The sequence below is a fragment of the Oncorhynchus mykiss genome, chromosome 7 (genome assembly GCF_013265735.2).
Source record: "Oncorhynchus mykiss isolate Arlee chromosome 7, USDA_OmykA_1.1, whole genome shotgun sequence".
In the NCBI taxonomy this organism is placed as follows: Eukaryota; Metazoa; Chordata; class Actinopteri; order Salmoniformes; family Salmonidae; genus Oncorhynchus; species Oncorhynchus mykiss.
The window spans coordinates 32670706-32693765 of record NC_048571.1 but is presented as its reverse complement, the minus strand read 5'-3'; the positions used below and the strand labels follow the sequence as shown (position 1 = coordinate 32693765).

At 42.3% G+C, this 23060-nt stretch overlaps 1 protein-coding gene across 5 annotated transcripts in view; it reads right to left on the bottom strand.

Moving 5' to 3' along the window:
• unm_sa1614 (un-named sa1614) overlaps nt 1–23060 on the bottom strand; it is a 113076-nt gene that overhangs the window by 68851 nt on the left and 21165 nt on the right. For all 5 annotated transcript variants that reach the window (XR_005052569.1, XM_036983158.1, XM_021609086.2 and 2 more), the window contains 9 exons: nt 21426–21526; nt 19826–19895; nt 15956–16043; nt 6843–6891; nt 5440–5603; nt 3595–3728; nt 3085–3176; nt 1859–2045; nt 1364–1449 (listed from right to left, as the gene is read on the bottom strand). Coding sequence is in view for 4 of the 5 variants with exons in the window: in XM_036983158.1 (XP_036839053.1) it covers nt 1364–1449; nt 1859–2045; nt 3085–3176; nt 3595–3728; nt 5440–5603; nt 6843–6891; nt 15956–16043; nt 19826–19895; nt 21426–21526 (971 nt within the window). In the remaining variant the exon portion in view is untranslated. The remainder of the gene's footprint in view (nt 1–1363; nt 1450–1858; nt 2046–3084; nt 3177–3594; nt 3729–5439; nt 5604–6842; nt 6892–15955; nt 16044–19825; nt 19896–21425; nt 21527–23060) is intronic.

Genomic DNA, 23060 nt, shown 5'->3' with positions numbered 1-23060 from the left:
CCTGCCTGCGCTTTTAACGGACCTCTGAGACTATCACAGTGCAGGTGCATTTATACGGAGACTTGATTACACACAGGTGGATTGTATTTATCATCATTAGTCATTTAGGTCAACATTGGATCATTCAGAGATCCTCACTGAACTTCTGGAGAGAGTTTGCTGCACTGAAAGTAAAGGGGCTGAATAATTTTGCACGCCCAATTTTTCAGTCTTTGATTTGTTAAAAAAGTTTGAAATATCCAATAAATGTCGTTCCACTTCATGATTGTGTCCCACTTGTTGTTGATTCTTCACAAAAAAATTTAAAGGGGGCCGAATACTTTCGCAAGGCACTGTAGTGTATAAGAGGACATACAATAAGTTTTATAGCGATTCACATGTTGATGATGTAAAGAATATTTGCTGGTCTGTGGTGTGTAATGAAGAGCAACCAGACACTGCACTTGACACTTATGAAATTGATTATTCCACTTGGCAACAAACACTGACACTACACATCCAAGTATATCTGACAAAATTATACTTTTGAATTCCGTAAAATCCGTGTGGAATAGGTAAAAAAATGATTGTTGTCTATCAACAATGACCAGCCACCGGGGTCTGACAATCTGGATGGAAAATTACTGAGGATAATAGCAGACAATATTGCCACATTTTTAATGTAAGCCTACTAGAAAGTGTACGCCCTCAGGCCTGGAGGAAAGCTAAAGTCATTTGGCTATCCAAGAATAGTAAAGCCACATTTACTGGCTCAAATAGCCAACCAATTAGCCTGTTACCAACCCTTAGTAAACTTCTGAAAAAAATTGTATTTGACCAGATACACTGCTATTACACAGTAAACAAATTGACAACAGACTTTCAGCACACTTATAGGGAAGGACAATCAAATGCCCAGCGTTATCCAATGAGTTTGCAGGGCGGGCCCAACAGTTCAGTGGAAACAGCAGAGTGTGAGTGAGTGAGTGAGTGAGTGAGTGAGTGAGTGAGTGAGAAAGAGAAAGAGAAAGAGAGAGAGAGAGAAAGAGAGAGAGGTGACGTGGTGCACATATGTGACGCAATTTTCGGGGGCCACCTTTGGCTCGTGGGTGCTACTTTCAGAACTACTGTTTACAAAGTATACAAAATGACCAGAGAATCTCTTTAAAGCAACAACAAACATCATGCAAGAGTTCAGACCACAGTTAACAGTTCAGAATTAACAAAGGGCAAGGGCCACATTTGATGAGATTGTCCCTTTGAGCTATAGGAATATAGGGACATTACTAACGGCATTCTTCAGTTTCTTTTTTCATGCATTACAGCTTTCTTGACTGTCCCTTGAAATAAAAAATCTCTATTAATGCTGCATAAAATTATTTACCAGTTGTGAACAAGAAAGTCCACAATGTGAAGCGAGGTCCTATCAGCCAGCAGGACAGCCAGGTGGAGTGCAGTTTCCCCTTTCTCCTACAAACATGGGAGGGTTGAGTTATGGTTATGTTAAGAGTCTGGCGCCCTGTCCAGAACCAATCCCTATCCCCTACCCCCTCGACACAGAGGGAAGAATAGGCGTAAGCAATATGGCTAACATTCCACCTAGCCTATCAGAGGACAGGGTGTAGCTATCACCATATATGTAAACCTATCAAATACTTTCAGAACTCCACAGGTGTCTAGGGGTTAGGGGTTGTTTCTGGACAGGGCCTGGGTCTACATGCACAGGGGTATGGAGTAAGGTTTTGTCTAGGGTGATGGTTAGTCATTGTGTAAGTATACTTACAGTATGTACCTACACAGGGCTGGCTAAAGGTTGGATGAGGCCAGTGTTAGGTACTAAGTTTATGAGGTTAGAGTTTGGATTAGTCATTGGGTGTACCTGCACCGGGTTGGCCAGAGGTTGGCTGAGGTCCAGTCTCACGGCATAGAGCTGGAGCAGACTGAAGATGTCTCGGCTGCACACCGCCTCCTGTAAATTCCTTCTCAAAGTGGAAAAGGAGCTGCTGCTGTGCTGGGCAAACTGACACTCCATGTACTTACACAGGATGAAGTCCTTACGCACCATCCTAATGATACAGAGAGGACGCACTCATTACACGATACAGATGGGTATTGCAATTGGGAAATCAGAGCCATATGAAGAGTAAAAAACAGCCTTTTATACATTTCAATGAGAAGTAAATTGGAGGCTACTATGATCAACATCTAAGGCAAACAGTAAATCTGTTTTTATATTTTATTTAACTAGGCAAGTCAGTTAAGAACAAATTCTTATTTACAATGACGGCCTACCCCGGCCAAACCCTAACCCCGACGCCGCTGGGCCAATTGTGCGCCGCCCTATGGGATTGCTAATCACGGCCGGTTGTGATACAGCCTGGAATCGAACCAGGATCTCTAGTGATGCCTCTGGCACTGAGATGCAGTGCCTTAGACCGCTGTGCCACTCGGGAGCCCCTGTTGAAACTACAATTTCTTAAAAGCACTAAAATAATGACATTTTCAGTTCATGGGTACATTCACTAATGCAAACATGAACATCAGTGTGTGAGTCATAATTTTGCCAATAATGTTAAGACTAGCAGGTTCAGGGGTGGGGGGGGGGGGGGGGGGGGGTGGATTGTGCTTAATGCAAATGGATTGTGCTTATGGCGCATGTCCACATGTAACAAGGTTGTAGTTATGCTTTTCTTACACACAGTAACCACTAGACAGGACCTTACTAATAAGGGGTTCACAGACATGTCAAGCATTTTTGTGTTATCACAACACACTGTTCCATCTTAATTATTTTCTCATAGTTTGAAATAGTAAATATCAAAATATAATTAGAATATATTTTCGGCAGTGAGCTTTTCAACACAGCACACTATTAAATCTCAATGCATGCGCCAAAACGTAATGTATTTATACAAATTGAATGTATAACATTTTCCACGAGTTATCTTTTAAAGGAGTTCGGAGGAATAAGATTAGGCTTAACTTTGATATAGCCATCTCTAAATTCCTATAGCAAGCTGAGCAGTTCTAGGGAATCATACAGCTGTAGGTGATTGGCTACAGTTTGAGGACTGGGGAGTAATTCCAGCACTGCTCATCACTCACATGTCACTTTCTGCCGTGGGTTTCAGTGAGGGACTCAGGACATTGGCTTCCACTATCTCATTGAAGCCTGAATTGCCCATATTCTTTGCCAGCTTAAAAAGAGAAGGGGGGGAAAAAATTATGAAAAACCATTCATAATAGAGTTGAGAGGAGCTTGACCAACTCCTAAAACTGATTTCACATCAAACAATGAAGCATATAGGACACTGACCCAGTTGGTGACAGTCACTGAGTTGTTGTTGAATAGATTTAAAAAAATCACTAACTTATTTATCCTCAAATCATGCAACTAATGCCATGTCTGCTGCATATTTAATTGAGTTTAAATCCCTATTGTTACATTCTACCTCATCACAAATTGAGGAGAGTAATGAACACCGTTGGGGAACTATTCTAACCGTTTATTCTGAGAGTATTTTTCATATTCACCATTTACCTATTCTTACCCTCCATGTGGTATTCTTAACATTCATAGTTGTTTTGTCCAACTAAAGATTCAGAGGCACTCACCATTAGCTCGGAGGTACCCAGCTTGTCCAGGGAAAGAGACTTGATCCGGGAGTAGTGCACGCCCATCTCTCTGTGTATCCCAGAGCACTCGATACATGTCAGGATGCCCAGGTTTGTGGAGATCCAGGTTGGGTCTAAAGAGAGACATAGTGGACATAGTTTACAGTATGCCGACAGTATAAAGTTTGTCATTTGCAAAACTATGCCTTGTGGAAGACAGTTGCATGCAAGCACTTGTGAGAAACCATTTTTAGTGTTTCTAAAAGGTTTATTTTTCTGGTCATGGTGCAAAGGCCCATGAAGCAACATTTAGAAAGACCAACATTTTCAATCCAAACAGTCAGTTCTTAAGCAGGGTCAACAGAGCTAGGTGCACATTGCACCATGCACATTTACCAACCTTAGTAAACTTGTGTTTGACCAGATACAATGCTATTTTACAGTACAAAAATTGACAAAAGAATTCCAGCATGCTGGAACAGGACGAGCCAGTGTGTGTTGCGTGAGGACACTCAACAAGCACAGCAGTTAAACAAATGACTGATGATTGGCTGAGAGAAATTGATGATAGAATGATTGTGGGTGATGTCTTGTTAGACTTCAGTGCAGATTTTGACATTATTGATCATAGCCTGCTGTTGGAAAAACTTGTGTTATGGATTTACACCCCCTGCTATAATGTGGATGAAGAGTTACTTGTCTAACAGAACACAGAGGGTGTTCTTTAATGGAAGCCTATCAAATATAATCAAGTTAGAATCAGGAAATCCCCAGGGTAACTGTTTAGGCCCATTGCTTTTTTCAATTATTACTAACATGCCACTAACTTTGAGCAAAGCCAGAGTTTCTATGTATGAGGATGACTAAACACTATACACGTCAGCTACTACAGGGACTGAAATGACCAACACTCAACAAAGAGCTGCAGTTAGTTTCAGAGTGGGTGGCAAGGAATAAGTTAGCCCTAAATATTTCTAAAACTAAAAGCATTGTTTTTAGAACAAAACACTCACTAAAACCTAAACCTCAACTAAATCTTGTAATAAATAATGTGGAAATTGAGCAAGTTGAGATGACTAAACTGCTATGGTCAAAACATATTGATGCAGTAGTACCTAAGATGGGGAGAAGTCTGTCTATAATAATAAAGCAATGCTCTGCCTTATAAACAACACTATCAACAAGGCAGGTCCTACAGGCCCAAGTTTTGTTGCACCATGACTACTGTTCAGTCGTGTAGTTAGGTGCCACAAAAAAAGGACTTAGGAAAATTGCAATTGGCTCAGAAAAGGGCAGCACGGCTGGCCCTTGGATGTCGACCGAGAGGTAATATTAATAATATGCATGTCAATCTCTCTTGGCTGAAAGTGGAAAGTGAAAGTCTGATTAAAAAAAAACACCTTATGGAACAGTGGGGACTGTGAAGCAACACAAACATTAGCACAGACACATGAATACACACACACGATAACATACGCACTATACATACACATGGATTTAGTACTGTAGATATGTGGTAGTGGTGGAGTAGGGGCCTGAGGGCACACAGTGTGTTGTGAAATGTTTTAAAATTGTATAAACTGCCTTAATTTTGCTGCTTTGGCAGCAGCTAATGGGGATCCATAACAAATAGAAATACACTGCGCCCTAACTGCAGGGAACCAAATTCCTCTGACAAATCTAATCTTCCTCTGACAGCACACCAGCGCTGGGGTCAATTGCAATTCAATTCAGGAAGTAAACTTCTGTTTGAGAAACTGTAATTTCAGTTTACTTTCCCAATTGACTGATTTGAAATAGAATTGACCCCTAACCGGCTGCAGCACACTGTAGGCATGGTCTGACCTGGCGCCCCACAGTCACAGCACATGTTGTTGCCCGGCATGCGGCGGATATCCTCGGTAATGGCTCTGGTCAGGTCCTCAACACTGTTGTCTCCACTGGACTTCCGCTCATCCAGAGCCACGTTAAGGGCTTTCTGCTTACTGTTGGTCAGCACTGAGATCCACCTGCATGATAAAAAGAAGAGGGAAAGTAAAAGGTCTATTCCATAGTCTCAGTCGTTATTAGATAGAATGTCATGGCCCGCCTGCCTGTGAGGAAAACAACCTGTGGTTACCTAGGCCCACAGCAAAAAAACTTTTCTAAACACAATTGTCTTGTCATCTGCTTGTTTTGGTCCATTACAAAACTACAATCAAGAAAAGTACATGTCTAAAGATTACTTTTCAACAGTGCCTGCTCCAGAGCATTCTCACTACTTCAAAAAACGTAATATTGTTGTGCTTCCCTCATGCACCTTTTCATGATGGTGCTAGCAGCCACGTGAGTGAGTGAGTGCTAGCTAGCTAGCTACCAACTGGAACATTAAGATAGCCAGACCAACAACACAAACAAACGGACTACACAGCTACAAGTAGTGAGTGGAGTAACAAAAAGACTACACTAAACAAGTTAAATGTCTTACCGGAGATTAAATGTTTTCAGCACAGATACAGTAGCAACGTGTAGCCTTAACAGTAAAAAAATGCTGCTTTCAATAAAACTCAAATGCTGTTTCATGGCTGGAAAAGGTGAACACAATAGAGCAGGGATGGGCAAACAGCATGCCGCTGCACCCCTTTTGAAGGCCCTCAGGTCAATCCCCCCCCAAAAAAAAGAGTCTCAACTTGAGCAGACCAGCAAGCAACTGGGCCTCCTGAGTGGCGCAGTGGTCTAAGGCACTGCATCCCAGTGCTAGCTGTGCCACTAGAGATTCTGTGTTAGAGTCAAGGCTCTGTTGCAGCCGGCAACGACCGGGAGACCCATGGGGCGGCGCACAATTGGCCCAGCGTCGTCCGGGTTAGGGGAGGGTTTGTCGGCAGGGATGTACTTGTCCCATCGCCCACTAGCGACTCCTGTGGCGGGCCAGGCGCAGTGCACGCTGACACCGTCGCCAGGTGTACGGTATTTCCTCCAACATATTGTGTAAAGAAGCAGTGAGGCTTGGTTGGGATGTGTTTCGGAGGACGCAGGGCTCTCAACCTTTGCTTCTCCCGAGTTCATACGGGAGCTGCAGCGATGAGACAAGGCTTTAACTATCAATTGGATACCACGAAATTGGGGAGAAAAAAAAAAAACGGGGTAAAAATTATAATTATTTTTTAAAGACCAGCGAGCAACTGCGGCCCTTTACGATGAGTTAAGATTTTTTTGTGGCCCCCACCCCCAACAAAGTTGCCTGTCCCTGCTATAGAAAGGTTACTCACGCAACACACACTGGCTCGTCATCAGCAAGAAAGTGATATGTGCGATTATCTAGAACACAAGAGAAAATATGTTAAATCAGAAAGTCTGCATCCAAAGAACATGTTTCACATTTAAATGAAAGGAGCTCTCATCAAATCACATTTTATTGGTCACATACACATATTTAGCAGAAGTTATTGCAGGTGTAGTGAAATGCTTAAGTTCCTAGCTCAAAAAGTACAGTAATATCTAACAATACACAAATCTAAAAGTAAAACAATAGAATTAAGAAATATATACATATTATGATGAGCAACGTCGGAGTGGCATTGACTAAAATACAGTAGAATAGAACACGGTATACGCATATGAAATGAGTTAAGCAGTGTCTAAACATTATTAAAGTGACTAGTGTTCCATCATATAAGTGGCCAGTGACTCCATGTCTACGTACAGATGAAGTCGGAAGTTTACAAACACTTAGGTTAGAGTCCTTAAAACTCGTTTTTCAATCACACCACAAATTTCTTGTTAACAAACTATCATTTTGGCAAGTCGGTTAAGACATCTACTTTGTGCATGACACAAGTAATTTTTCCAACAATTGTTTACAGACAGATTACTTCACTTAATCACAATTCCAGTGGGTCAGAAGTTAACTGTGCCTTTAAACAGCCTGGAAAAGTCCAGAAAATGATGTCATGGCTTTAGAAGCTTCTGATAGGCTAATTGACATCATTTAAGTCAATTGGAGGTGTACGTGTGGATGCATTTCAAGGTCTACCTTCAAACTCAGTGCCTCTTTGCTTGACAGCATGGGAAAATCAAGAGATTAGCCAAGACCTCAGAAGAAAAAAATGTAGACCTCCACAAGTCTGGTTCATCATTGGGAGCAATTTCCAGATGCCTGAAGGTACAGTCATCTGCACAAACAATAGTACCCAAGTATAAACACCATGGGACCACGGGGCCATCATACCGCTCAGGAAGGACACGCGTTCTGTCTCCTAGAGATCAAATCAAATCAAATCAAATTTTATTTGTCACATACACATGGTTAGCAGATGTTAATGCGAGTGTAGCGAAATGCTTGTGCTTCTAGTTCCGCCAATGCAGTAATAACAAGTAATCTAACTAACAATTCCAAAACTACTGTCTTGTACACAGTGTAAGGGGATAAAGAATATGTACATACGGATATATGAATGAGTGATGGTACAGAGCAGCATAGGCAAGATACAGTAGATGGTATCGGGTACAGTATGTACAATGAGATGAGTATGTAAACAAAGTGGCATAGTATAGTATAAAGTGGCTAGTGATACATGTATTACATAAGGATACCGTCGATGATATAGAGTACAGTATATACGTATGCGTATGAGATGAATAATGTAGGGTAAGTAACATTTATATAAGGTAGCATTGTTTAAAGTGGCTAGTGATATATTTACATCATTTCCCATCGATTCCCATTATTAAAGTGGCTGGAGTTGAGTCAGTGTCAGTGTGTTGGCAGCAGCCACTCAGTGTTAGTGGTGGCTGTTTAACAGTCTGATGGCCTTGAGATAGAAGCTGTTTTTCAGTCTCTCGGTCCCAGCTTTGATGCACCTGTACTGACCTCGCCTTCTGGATGATAGCGGGGTGAACAGGCAGTGACTCGGGTGGTTGATGTCCTTGATGATCTTTATGGCCTTCCTGTGACATCGGGTGGTGTAGGTGTCCTGGAGGGCAGGTAGTTTGCCCCCGGTGATGCGTTGTGCAGACCTCACTACCCTCTGGAGAGCCTTACGGTTGAGGGCGGTGCAGTTGCCATACCAGGCGGTGATACAGCCCGCCAGGATGCTCTCGATTGTGCATCTGTAGAAGTTTGTGAGTGCTTTTGGTGACAAGCCGAATTTCTTCAGCCTCCTGAGGTTGAAGAGGCGCTGCTGCGCCTTCTTCACGATGCTGTCTGTGTGAGTGGACCAATTCAGTTTGTCTGTGATGTGTATGCCGAGGAACTTAAAACTTGCTACCCTCTCCACTACTGTTCCATCGATGTGGATAGGGGGGTGTTCCCTCTGCTGTTTCCTGAAGTCCACAATCATCTCCTTAGTTTTGTTGACGTTGAGTGTGAGGTTGTTTTCCTGACACCACACTCCGAGGGCCCTCACCTCCTCCCTGTAGGCCGTCTCATCGTTGTTGGTAATCAAGCCTACCACTGTTGTGTCGTCCGCAAACTTGATGATTGAGTTGGAGGCGTGCGTGGCCACGCAGTCGTGGGTGAACAGGGAGTACAGGAGAGGGCTCAGAACGCAACCTTGTGGGGCCCCAGTGTTGAGGATCAGCGGGGAGGAGATGTTGTTGCCTACCCTCACCACCTGGGGGCGGCCCGTCAGGAAGTCCAGTACCCAGTTGCACAGGGCGGGGTCGAGACCCAGGGTCTCGAGCTTGATGACGAGCTTGGAGGGTACTATGGTGTTGAATGCCGAGCTGTAGTCGATGAACAGCATTCTCACATAGGTATTCCTCTTGTCCAGATGGGTTAGGGCAGTGTGCAGTGTGGTTGAGATTGCATCGTCTGTGGACCTATTTGGGCGGTAAGCAAATTGGAGTGGGTCTAGGGTGTCAGGTAGGGTGGAGGTGATATGGTCCTTGACTAGTCTCTCAAACATACTTTGGTGCGAAAAGTGCAAATCAATCCCAAATCAATCCCAGAACAGCAGCAAAGGACATTGTGAAGATGCTGGAGGAAACCGGTACAAACATATCTATATCCACAATAAAAACAAGTCCTATATCGACATAACCTGAAAGGCCTCTCAGCAAGGAAGAAGACACTTTTTGGAGAAATGTCCTCTGGTCTGATGAAACTAAAATAGAACTGTTTGACCATAATGACCATCGTTATGTTTGGAGGAAAAAGGGGGAGGCTTACAAGCTGAAGAACACCATCCCAACCGTGAAGCATGGGAGTGGCAGCATCATGTTGTGGGGGTGCTTTGCTGCAGGAGGAACTGGTGCACTTCACAAAATAGATGGCATCATGAGGCAGGAAAATTATGTGGATATATTGAAGCAACATCTCAGGACATCAGTCAGGAGGTTAAAGCTTGGACGCAAATGGGTCTTCCAAATGGTCAATGACCCCAAGCATACTTCCAAAGTTGTGGCAAAATGGCTTAAGGACAACAAAGTCAAGGTATTGGAGTGGCCATCACTTCACAAAGCCCTGACCTCAATCCTATAGAACAGTTGTGGGCAGAACTGAAAAAGCGTGTGCGAGCAAGAAGGCCTACAAACCTGACTCATTTACACCCGCTTTGTCAGAGGAATGGGCCAAAATTCACCCAACTTATTGTGGGAAACTTGTGGACGGCTACCCGAAACATTTGACCCAAGTTAAACAATTTAAAGGCAAAGCTATCAAATACTAATTGAGTGTATGTAAACTTCTGACCCACTGGGAATGTGATGAAATAAATAAAAGCTGAAATAAACAATTCTCTACTATTATTCTGACATTTCACATTGTTAAAATAAAGTGGTGATCCTAACTGACCTAAGACAGGGAATTTTTACTAGGAAGAAATGTCAGGAATTGTGAAAAACTGAGTTGAAATGTATTTGACTAAGGTGCATGTAAACCTCCGACTGTGTATAGGGCAGCAGCCTCTAAGGTGCAGGGTTGAGTAACCGGGTGGTAGCCGGCTAGTGATGGCTATTTAACAGTTTGACGGCCTTGAAAAATGAGTGTTTTTTCAGTCACTCGGTCCCAGCTTTGATGCACTTGTACTGACGTAGCCTTCTGAATGAAAGCGGGGTGCAGGCGTTGCGCGGGTGGTTAATATCCTTGATGATATTTTTGGCCTTCCTGTGATATCGGGTGCTGTAGGTGTCCTGGAGGGCAGGCAGTATGCCCCGGTGATGTGTTGTGCAGAACGCACCATCCTCTGGAGATCCCTGTGGTTGGTGCAATTGCCGTACCAGGTGGTAATACAGCCTGTTTGTGAAGGTCATAGGGGACAAGCCAAATTTCTTCAGCCTCCTGAGGTTGAAGAGGCACTGTTGCGCCTTCACCACACTATCTGTGTGGGTGGACCATTTAAGATAGTCAAATCAAATATGATTTGTCACGTGTCGAATTCAACAGGTGTAGTAGACCTTACAGTGAAATGCGTACTTACAAGCCCTTAACCAACAATGCAGTTCAAGAAATAGAGTTAAGAAAATATTTACTATATAAACAAAAGTAAAAAAATATATATAATAAAAAGTAACACATAAGATATTACAGTTTTCAGTGATGTGTACACTGGGGAACTTGAAGCTTTCCAAATTCTCCACTGCATGTGGATAGGGGCATGCTCCATCTGCTTTTTCCTGATTTCCACGCTCCGCTCCTTCGTTTTGTTGACGTAGAGGGAGAGGTTATGTTCCTGGCACCACTCCACCAAGGCTTAAGACAAATAAGACAATACTCTACTAACAAATAAGCTGTTACACTTCTTATTCTATGTATCTCCCTTAAGGTCCCTGTGTAATGTGATGTTGTACCCCCTAGCCCAATTGTCCTTTGTATATTATTTATATATACTTGTTCCACATGTACTTCCTGTATTGATTTCTTAATCAAAAATAAAAAAATTAAAACCACTCCACCAGGGCCCTCATCAGTGATGTGTATGCCAAGGAACTTGGAGCTTTCCACCTTCTCCACTGCGGTCCCGTCGATGTGGATAGGGGCATGCCCCCTCTGCTGTTTCCTGAACTTCACGATCAGCTTCTTTGTTTTGTAGACTGAGTGAGAGGTTATTTTCCTGGCACCACTCTCCCAGGGCCCTCACCTTCTCCCTGTAGGCTGTCTCGTCATTGTTGGTAATCAGGCCTACTATGGTTGTGTTGTCTGCAAACTTGATGATTGAGTTGGAGGCGCGTCACCACTAGGGATGAAACGGTTACCAGTTTCACGATTATCCACAGTAAAATTCCTGACGATTAGTATTACCGTTTCAAATTTTTCTTACCATTAAAACCATGATAAATACTTACCAAATACTTACTTAAATTCTTACCATTAAAAAGCCATGATAAATACTGTCCAGCATCAACCAAAGTTCACAACAGTCTGACGCCGGCGCAGCATGCAATGTGGGTTTTGTTTTGTGTGAAAGCATGGAGGAAGGCAGTGACAGCGCTCGAGAGATTTTTCAGCATTCGTAGAGGACCAAATCTGAAGTGTGGTCGTATTTTGGGTTTTACATTAGTAGAGAGGGAAAGTTAAATCGAAGATGGTAACCCAATCTGCAGGGTTACCAAATGTGCTGGTTGATAAAATACCTGTATTTATGGGAAAGATGTTTGAAAAGGGCATTTTGTTCTTAAATGATATTGTAAATTGTAATGGTAGAGTTATGACCTTCATGGAGTTATCAAAATTGTACAGGAAGGTCTGCTAAATCCAAGAGTACAACCAGTTGATTACATTATTATCCCAAAAATTGAGGAGGCGGGTGGCAGCGGCAGGAGGCAGTGAACTGGTCTGTCTGACCAATATAAAGGATCAAAACTGGCAGAGGAATAAAAATACCATAAATAGGAAAGTATAACAGTTTCATTTGAGGACCAGGATGTTGACAACTGTGCCATACAGATTGCAAATAGTTGGGAAGAGATTTTTGATGTACCGATTCCATGGTACAGGGTGTATGAGTTGATATATAAAACAACGCAAGACTGTGCTTTTCAGCTAAAATTATTATATAGAATTCTCGCCACCAACAAAATGTTGAATATTTGGGGCATAAAATCATCAAAGCTCTGCAGATTTTGTTGTATGGCTACAGAATCAATAGACCATTTATTTTGGTATTGCCCTCAGGTAGCCTGTTTTTGGTCTCAGGTTCAGGATTGGCTGAAAATGCATAGCATGGATCTAAAATTGACCCTAGAAATAGTACTGTTAGGAGATCTGGAGAGACCGGTTCAGTCAATTACTAATACTCTTAGTAAAAGTATTTATTTTCAACACACAATCTGTAGATTATATTCGATAAATTGAGATTGTACGTTAAACATCATTGCATAGTTGAAAGATGTGTTTCGTAGAAACACGAAGTGGGTGGCCAGCAGAGATAGATGGGATGGGCTGAGGGAAGGTATGTGGAATTGAAGACAAGTGGGAGTGGAGTTGCTGTGTGAGAGAGAGAATGGATGATCAAAAGATAAAGGGGAAAAAAAGTCAAAATAAAACATAATAAAAGTACATTTGAATGACACTAAGTGGCAGTGTTCTTACCACTAATGCCGGTTTGCCTGAGGCTAATGCCTTGCAGGTGTTTGTACACATGCATATACACACACTCTCATTTAAATAAACACATACACACATGTAATAGCGCCAGACATGCACACAAACATATACAGTTGGCATTGCTGTTATGATTTCAGTTGTCCTTGATGTCCTTTGTTTTAAATGTATTATTTCGTTTAAAAAAATGTGCACTGATTTTGCTGTTTTCTTCTGTCTTTTCCTTGTTGGTTGTTGGTGCATTAGGGGGTTCTTGGGGGTGGGGAATGGAATATTTTTATTTTATTTTTTTCTTCGGGGGGGGGGGGGGGGGGGGCTATGGGAGGGCTCTCGAATGGTTGAGGAAAAGCTATTGGGGAACTGTGGGGGGAGGGGGGGGGGGATCGGGTTTCACAAGATTGTGATCATGAAAAAGGAGACTGGCAAATTTTATATCACCATCATTGCACACGCACCCTCACACATAAGGATGGCTCTGTTGCAGAAAGACTGATACATGTTTGATAGTGTCTTGATGCTGTATTGTTTGTCCTTCATGTTCTAATACTTTAATGTTACCCCTTCCTTGTGTTTTTGTAATAAATCATTAAAAAATATATTAAAACATTTTTTAAACCCTGTCTGCAGAACAAGCAACAAAAATAAAATGCTGTGAGAGGGGGCAACACTTCAAATCTCTTGAGTCATCTTCGTGACCAGCACTTTATATCGAATGCAAGGTAAGTTAACTTTTAGCTCAATGCATGATGTGGGGACTTTGGAATGGGGGAATGTCATGGTTTGTCTGTCTAACTTGCTAATAGCTTGTCAATAATGTAAACTGAAGCCTTCAGTGTTACCTACTCTTGTAAAAACACTACACATTGTTCTGCTGCTGTATGCGTTGTGTGTCTGAAGACTATTCACCCATTGCACACGATAACACGTTATGTAGTTTAGTCACCCAACCAACATATTTTGTTCATTTAAAATCCAGAAGTCATCGACTTGGTTGTAAAAATGTTCCAACAGGAGAAACACTATAGACTCCTATGCAAGACTCCTATGCAAGACTCCTATGCAAGACTCCTATGCAAGACTCCTATGCAAGACTCCTATGCAAGACTCCTATGCAAGACTCCTATGCAAGACTCCTATGCAAGACTCCTATGCAAGACTCCTATGCAAGACTCCTATGCAAGACTCCTATGCAAGACTCCTGTATTTATGTCAATTGTTGGGCTCAATGCAATTACTATCACTGTCTTAAGACTCTTTTGTATTTATGTAAATTGTGTATGGGGTCATTGGATATATTAAAATGCAACGCAGAAGATACACACAGTCTAAGTGAATAATAATTATAATGTAACACTAATAATAGTAATAATAATACTACATTTGCTATTCCCTTGTTTACAGAGTGGGAGTGCAGAAGGCAAACCCAGTGATGCTACTGGTCCCTCCTCTACAGTTGTGACACAGACACTTGAGCAAGCATTTAAAAAAGGCAGGCTGTTTATGCACCCTCATCAAAAAATGCTCAGGACCTCACTGCACTCATTTCATATTACATTGCAAAGGACATGATGCCATTTCAAATTGTTGAGAGGCCTGGCTTTCTGAGGCTGATGAAGGTTGCTGTGCCTCACTACAAAGTGAGTGCTGCTAATTTTATTTGTTGTTTGTTTATTTGATTTGCTTACTTAAGGTTGTGTTCATTTAGACCTGAACTAGGGAAACTTTTACCTCTCATGGCCACATGGTGCCATCTTTAATGTTAATATTATTTTAATGTTTATGCACACAAAGTGCATAGTGCTGCTAATTGTATTTGTTGTTTGTTGGTTTTCAATATAAAACTTGGTGAAATGATTTCAGTGTGTTTTTCAGTACTTTTTGATCACTTCCAGCACATTTTAACAATACCGCGATAATACTGATAACCGTGATACTTTTGGTCACTATAATCGTGATATGAAATTTTCATACCGTTTCATCTCTAGTGTCCACGCAGTCATGGGTGAACAGGGAGTACAGGAGGGGGCTGACTACGAACCCTTGTGGGGCCCCTGTGTTGAGGACCAGTGGAGGTGTTGTATCCTATCTTCACCAGCTAGGGTCGGCCGGTCAGGAAGTTCAGGACCCAGTTGCACAGGGCGGGGTTCAGGACCAGGGCCCCGAGCATCAACACTATGGTGTTGAAGGCTGAGCTATAGTCAATGAACAGAATTCTTACACAGGCATTCCTCTTGTCAAGGTGGAATAGGGCAGTGTGCAGTGCAATGTCGCGACTCCACTGCAACTCCACTGTCTCTGTACTGACGTCTTGCCTGTGTGCCTTACGGAGGGAATAACTACACTGTTTGTATTCAACCATATTCCCAGTCACAAGGCCATGGTTAAATGCGGTGGTTTGCGCTTTCAGTTTAGCGCCAATGCTGCCATCTATCCATGGTTTCTGGTTTGGGTAGGTTTTAATAGTCACAGTGGGAACCACATCCCTTATACACTTCCTGATGAACTCAGTCACTGTGTCCGTGTATATATCAATGTTTTTATCCGAGGCTACCAGGAACATAGCAAAGTCTGCATGACAACGTGTGTGTGTGTGTGTGTGTGTGTGTGTGTGTGTTTTATACAGCATACGCAATAATTATGAGCTGAACTCATAATGAAAATAGGCCATGGTTGACAGGCATGATTATTTCAAAGAGCGATGTTTCCAAATTATTTGGACTAAAACATTTTATTGAATTTTGGTTGTTAGACTAACAGAGGAGAACAAATTTCAGATGCAAATTAGACCGTAAAGTTAAATTGTACGTATATTTTCAATCCTGGTTAGGGAGGCTGACTTACGAGAAATGAGGTCAAAGCACTTCTTGTCCTCCAGACTGGGCTTGACTTGGCACGTGAGCAGGTTGAGTTTGGCTGGTGGTTTGTTGGGCTGAGGAAAGGATAGCATGGTTACTCCCAGGGAAGTCCCTCCTGCAGATGACAATAATGTATGCCATTGCCCCAACTGATGACCAAGCTATGTTCAAGCTGAAATCTGACTTTACCTTACAGAAAAAGCCTTAATTGGTTTAAAATGTGTACTTAATGCAAGCAAGACTAAATACATGTTCTCTAGTTCTCGCACTGCTCTCTTTCACCAGGGTCTCTTTAGTATCATCTCTCTCCTTTTGTCAATTCTGTTTTGCTTTGACAGAAGTGCAAGACACCATTCTCTATTAGAACATGGTAATGATTAAACATGGGGTTTATCGTTATTTTCAGCAATTAAAGTGACAAACAGTGAAAAAACGCTACTTTCAATGACATTCAAATGCTGTTTCATGGCTGGAAATTGTGAACACTATAAGAGCAGGAAAGGGCAACAGGCGGGCCGCGGCCCACATTTTGAAGGATATACAGATGAGCAAGTTAAAAAGCTAAGATTTAAAGTGGGCTTCTTTTTAAGAAATAGATCATGCCTCTCCCTAAATAGCAGGAAGACGAATTGAACAGTCAACTTTCCTGACATTTCTTGATTATGGTGACACCATTTGCCAGATTGCAGCAGCCACTACTCTTAAACCTTTGGATGCCGTCTACCATAGCAGCATTCGTTTTAAATCACTGGTGACAGTTTTAATACTCACCACTGCATCCTGTATCAAAAGGCTGGCTGGTCTTCATTAAAGGCCCGTAGATCAATTTATTACTCCCTTTTTGTTTACAAAGCCATTCTACCCAAGCTTCCAACTTCCCTAACTTCGTTGCTAACGTATAAAAGAACCAAACCAATCCTGCGAGCGGGTTAACTCGAGGTCCCTCTGATCTCGACCAATTAAGGTAAATCCTCTTTTAGTTTTAGCCTCTCAGCCGATTGGGGACAGTCTGAGCACTGATGGAGGGATTGTGCGTTCCTGGTGTAACTCGGGCAGTTGTTGTTGCCATCCTGTACCTGTCCCGCAGGTGTGATGCTTCAAGAAGGCCACCATTGTTCCTGTTCCCAAGAAAGCTAAAGTAACTGAGCTAAACGACTACGTAGCACTCACTTCCGTCATCATGAAGTTCTTTGAGAGACTAGTCAAGGACCATTTCACCTCCACCCTACCTGACACCCTAGACCCACTCCAATTTGCTTACCGCCCAAATAGGTCCACAGACGATGCAATCTCAACCACACTGCACACTGCCCTAACCCATCTGGACAAGAGGAATACCTATGTGAGAATGCTGTTCATCGACTACAGCTCGGCATTTAACACCAGTGCCCTCCAAGCTCGTCATCAAGCTCGAGACCGCCCTGTGCAACTGGGTACTGGACTTTCTGACGGGCCGCCCCCAGGTGGTGAGGGTAGGCAACAACATCTCCACCCCGCTGATCCTCAACATTGGGGCCCCACAAGGGTGCGTTCTGAGCCCTCTCATGTACTCCCTGTTCACCCATGACTGCGTGGCCACGCACGCCTCCAACTCAATCCTCAAGTTTGCGGACGACACAAGTGGTAGGCTTGATTACCAACAACGACGAGACGACCTACAGGGAGGAGGTGAGGGCCCTCGGAGTGTGGTGTCAGGAAAATAACCTCACACTCAACGTCAACAAAACTAAGGAGATGATTGTGGACTTCAGGAAACAGCAGAGGGAACACCCCCTATCCACATCGATGGAACAGTAGTGGAGAGGGTAGTAAGTTTTAAGTTCCTCGGCGTACACATCACAGACAAACTGAATTGGTCCACCCACACAGACAGCATCGTGAAGAAGGCGCAGCAGCGCCTCTTCAACCTCAGGAGGCTGAAGAAATTCGGCTTGTCACCAAAAGCACTCACAAACTTCTACAGATGCACAATCGAGAGCATCCTGTCGGGCTGTATCACCTCCTGGTGCGACAACTGCTCTGCCCACAACCGTAAGGCTCTCCAGAGGGTAGTGAGGTCTGCACAACGCATCACCGGGGGCAAACTACCTGCCCTCCAGGACACCTACACCACCCGATGTCACAGGAAGGCCATAAAGATCATCAAGGACAACAACCACCCGAGCCACTGCCTGTTCACCCCGCTATCATCCAGAAGGTGAGGTCAGTACAGGTGCATCAAAGCTGGGACCGAGAGACTGAAAAACAGCTTCTATCTCAAGGCCATCAGACTGTTAAACAGCCACCACTAACATTGAGTGGCTGCTGCCAACACACTGACTCAACTCCAGCCACTTTAATAATGGGAATTGATGGGAAATGATGTAAAATATAATCACTAGCCACTTTAAACAATGCTACCTAATATAATGTTTACATACCCTACATTATTAATCTCATATGTATACGTATATACTGTACTCTATGCGTACGGGTTTGAAAAGAATGTGAATTAAGACTACTGTGAATAGTGTCTTAATAATAAAGGAGTCTTTTTGCACCAGGTATGGGTGTTAAACATTTGCCAGATGTAAGTTTAATTAATATAAAATATAAATATTTATATTTAATATCATCTACTGCATCTTTATGTAATACATGTATCACTAGCCACTTTAACTTTGGATGTACCGATCCTGTGCAGGTGTTGTTACACGTGGTCTGCCACTGCGAGGACGATCAGCTGTCCGTCCTGTCTCCCTGTAGTGCTGTCTTAGGCGTCTCACAATATGGACATAGGAATTTATTGCCCTGGCCACATTTGCAGTCCTCATGCCTCCTTCAGGCATGCCTAAGGCACGTTTACGCAGATGAGCAGGGACCCTGGGCATCTTTCTTTTGGTGTTTTTCAAAGTCCGTAGAAAGGCCTCTTTAGTATGCTAAGTTTTCATAACTGTGACCTTAATTGCCTACAGTCTAAGCTGTTAGTGTCTTAATTACCGTTCCACAGGTGCATGTTCATTAACTGTTTATGGTTCATTGAAGAAGCATGGGAAACCGTGTTTAAACCCTTTACAATGAAGATCTGTGAAGCTATTTGGATTTTTACGAATTATATGTGACAGACAGGGTCCTGAAAAAGGGACGTTTATTTTTTGCTGAGTTTAGCTAGCTGCTAAGAGGACGTCATGTCATTGGAGGAGTGGGTGAGTGAGTGAGTGACTAACTTTTTCTCCTTGTATCGTTTTACGGTGGCTACACAGCCAGGATGTTGCAACTGCCTGTAAACACATAGTCCAGTTCAAAGAGAATGATGGCAGGCCCTTGTCGCAAACAGCTTGTTTGCATATAGGCCTACTGTACCTCCGATTGGCTACCGCGCATCGGTCTGCGTAGACTCTGGTCCTGGACGAGACAGATGTCTTTATTAGGTGTTATTTACTTACTGCAGTGTCAATTGTCCAAATGCACGGCCGCTTTCCCACTCTATATTGCTATAGAATTTTCACAAATGACTTAGAATGTTTAGGAATTACTTATACTACAAATTTATGAAAATGTGAAAATGACCATATCTAAGTGTTTGCATGTCAGAAAATACAACAAAAACAAATTTGTCATATTCTTCCTGGTGGTGTATATGAACAGATTTGTATAATATTTAATGTTGCTAAAATGCTGTCAGTTGCAATTTAGGCATTAAAGTTACACTTTATTTTAGGGTACAGAAATCGGCAGGTATTTACTAAAAGATAACATGGTAATCACATAGTAATAACCTATCACGTTTGATTAATTAAAAAAGCCCCACCAGGCACTATTTAGTACCAGGTTATCATCAATTGTGTCAGAAGATAATCCACAACACTGAACTCACAGTTCCATGTGCAATAGTTAGGTAGCAGTTCTGCACAGTGCAATTCCTCTTCTGCCACATCTTTCTCAACCTGCACAGAACAAATACCAAGAGTGAACATTTTTCAGCCTACAATCTGACTGAGGTACTGTGATGTAATTGTATGGAAGCTCAAATTAAATTCTCACTATACACATAATGATACTACATCCATCTAGTATAAATAGGATTTCACTTGTACAGTGGAAAGTGAGTATGTGAACCCTTTGGAAATGCCTGGATTTCTGCATAAATTGGTTAGAAATTGTGATTTGATCTTCATCTAAGTCACAACAATAGACAAACAGTGTGTTTTAACTAATAACACTCACATTATTGTATTTTTCTTGTATATATTGAATACATCATTTAAACATTCACAGTGTAGGTTGGAAAAAGTATGTGAACCACTAGGCGAATGACCTCAAAAGTTAATTGGAGTCGGCTAACCTGGAGTCCAGTCAATGAGACGAGATAGGAGATGTTGGTTAGAGCTGCCCTGCCCTATATAAAAACACTCACAAAATTTGAGTTTGCTATTCACTAGAAGCATTGCCTGATGTGAACCATGCATCAAACAAAAGATCTCTGAAGACCTAAGACTAAGAATTTTAGACTTATATAAAGCTGGAAAGGGTTACAAAAGTATCTCTAAAAGCCTTGATGTTCATCAGTCCACGGTAAGACAGAAGAAGCCACTGCTGTCCAAAAAAGACATTGCTGCACATCGGAAGTTCGCAAAATGTTCCACAGAGCTACTGGAAAAATATTCCGTGGACAAATTAAACTAAAATGTAGTTGTTTGGGAGGAAGGAACACACACCACTATGTGTGGAGAAAAAAAGGCACTGCACACCAACATCAAAACCTCCCCCAACTGTGAAGTATGATAGAGGGAGCATCATGGTTTGGGGCTGCTTTGCTGCCTCATGGCCTGGACATCTTAGTATCATCGACAGAAAAATGAATTCACAAGTTCATCAAGACATTTTGCAGGAGAATATAAGGCTATCTGTCCGCCTATTGAAGCGCAACAGAAGTTGGGTGACGCAGAAGTAAATCAACAACAGAATGGCTTCATCAGAAGAAATTACGCCTTCTGGAGTGGCCCAGTCAGAGTCCTGACCTCGATTGAGATGCTGTGGCATGACCTCAATAGAGCGGTTCACACCGGACATCCCAAAAATATTGCTATACTGAAACAGTTTTGTAAAGAGGAATGGTCCAAAGTTCCTCCTGACCATTGTGCAGGTCTGTTCTGCCAACTACAGAAAGCGTTTGGTTGAGGTTATTGTTGCCAATGGAAGGTCAAGGGTTCACATACTTTTTCCACCCAGCACTGTGAATGTTTACACGGTGTGTTCAATAAATACATGACAATGTATAATTGTTTATGTGTTATTAGTTTAAGCACATTGTGTTTGTCTATTGTGGTGACTTAAAATTTGATCTGATCTTCATCTATGACAAATTTATGCAGAAATCCATGTAATGCCAAAGGGTTCACATACTTTCTCTTGCCACTGTAGGTATGACAATTCTGCTTGGGATAATGACTTTCACACAGATAAAGTGTTCATACCCGTCACTTCTCTTGTAGAGGTATCCCGCTTTCTCTGTGCCATAATGTTTGTTGCCTTGCAGCTGGTGCATGCTGTAGAATGTCTGCTTGCTCAAGGAGTCCTGGGTTTGACAAAGAGATGGAGGTCATTTACACGATTCCCTACCACGTTGTCCATTATTTTCTATAATGTACAGAGCGTCACCATTTATCCCTTTACAAGCGTTTCGCTACACCTGCAATAACATCTGCTAAACATGTGTATGTGACCAATAAACATGTATTTGATTTTACATATTAACATATCATGACTCAAGTTTCAATATCTAGATCCTGTGACTCAAGCAGTGAGGAACATGGAAAGCAGAAATGTGATGTCACAAACAAGACAGATTAACGTATGCATGCAAGTACAGTAGTAGCTGAGTGTTAGGTCAGGCAGACAATCTCTTCTTGTCAAATACCACTAAGATCAGGCATAACATCATAACACATACTAAACAAAAGTTTCTAAAAAGGGTGATTCATAAAAAGTACAAATAGCCCTTGAATGTAAAACATTTTGCTTGTTGCACAAGGACTGAATAGAACCACCACAGGTGTACAGTGCATTCGAAGAATTCAAACCTGATGACTTTTTCCACATTTTCTTACATTACAGCTTTATTCTAAAATTTATAAAATAAAATAAAAAAAACAGGTTTTTAGAAATGTTAGCAATTTTTTTTATTTTTTTTTACTAAAATAGTGAAATACCTTATTTACATAAGTATTCAGACCATTTGCTATGAAACTCAAAATTGGGCCTCAGGGGCATCCCTGTTTCCATTGATCATCCTTGAGATGTTTCTACAACTTGATTGGAGTCCACCTGTGGTAAATTCAATTGATTGGACATGATTTTGAAAAGGTACACACCAGTCTATATAAGGTCCCACAGTTGACAGTGCATGTCAGAGCAAAAATCATGCCATAAGGTCAAAGGAATTGTCCATAGAGCTCCGAGACAGGATTGTGTCAAGGCACAGATCTGGGGAAGGGTACCAAAACAATTCTGTAGCATTGAAGGTCCCTAAAAACACAGTGGCCTCCATCATTCTTAAATTAAAGAAGTTTGGAACCACCAAGAGTTTTCCTAGAGCTGCACAATCGGGGGAGAAGGTGGTCCCCATGACAGACCTCCAGAGTGCCTCTGTGGAGATAGGAGAAACTTCCAGAAGGACAACCATCTCTGCAGCACTCCACCAATCAGGCCTTTATGGTAGAGTGCCCAGACGGAAGCCACTCCTCAGTAGGCATATGACAGGCACATGACACCCCACTTGGAGTTTGCCAAAAGGCACCTAAAGGACTCTCAGACCATTAGAAACAAGATTCTCTGGTCTGATAAAAGCCAGATTGAATTGTTTGGCCTCAATGCAAAGCGTCACGTCTGGAGGAAAACTGGCACAATCCCTAATGTTTTTAAGGGGCAGGGACTGGGAGATCGAGGGAAAGATGAACGGAGCAAAGTACAGAGATCCTTGATGAAAACCTGATACCAGAGCGCTCAGGACCTCAGACTGGTTCACCTTTCAACAGGACAACGACCCTAAGCATACAGCCAAGACAACGCAGGAGTGGCTTTGGTAAAAGTCTCTGAATGTCCTTGAGTGG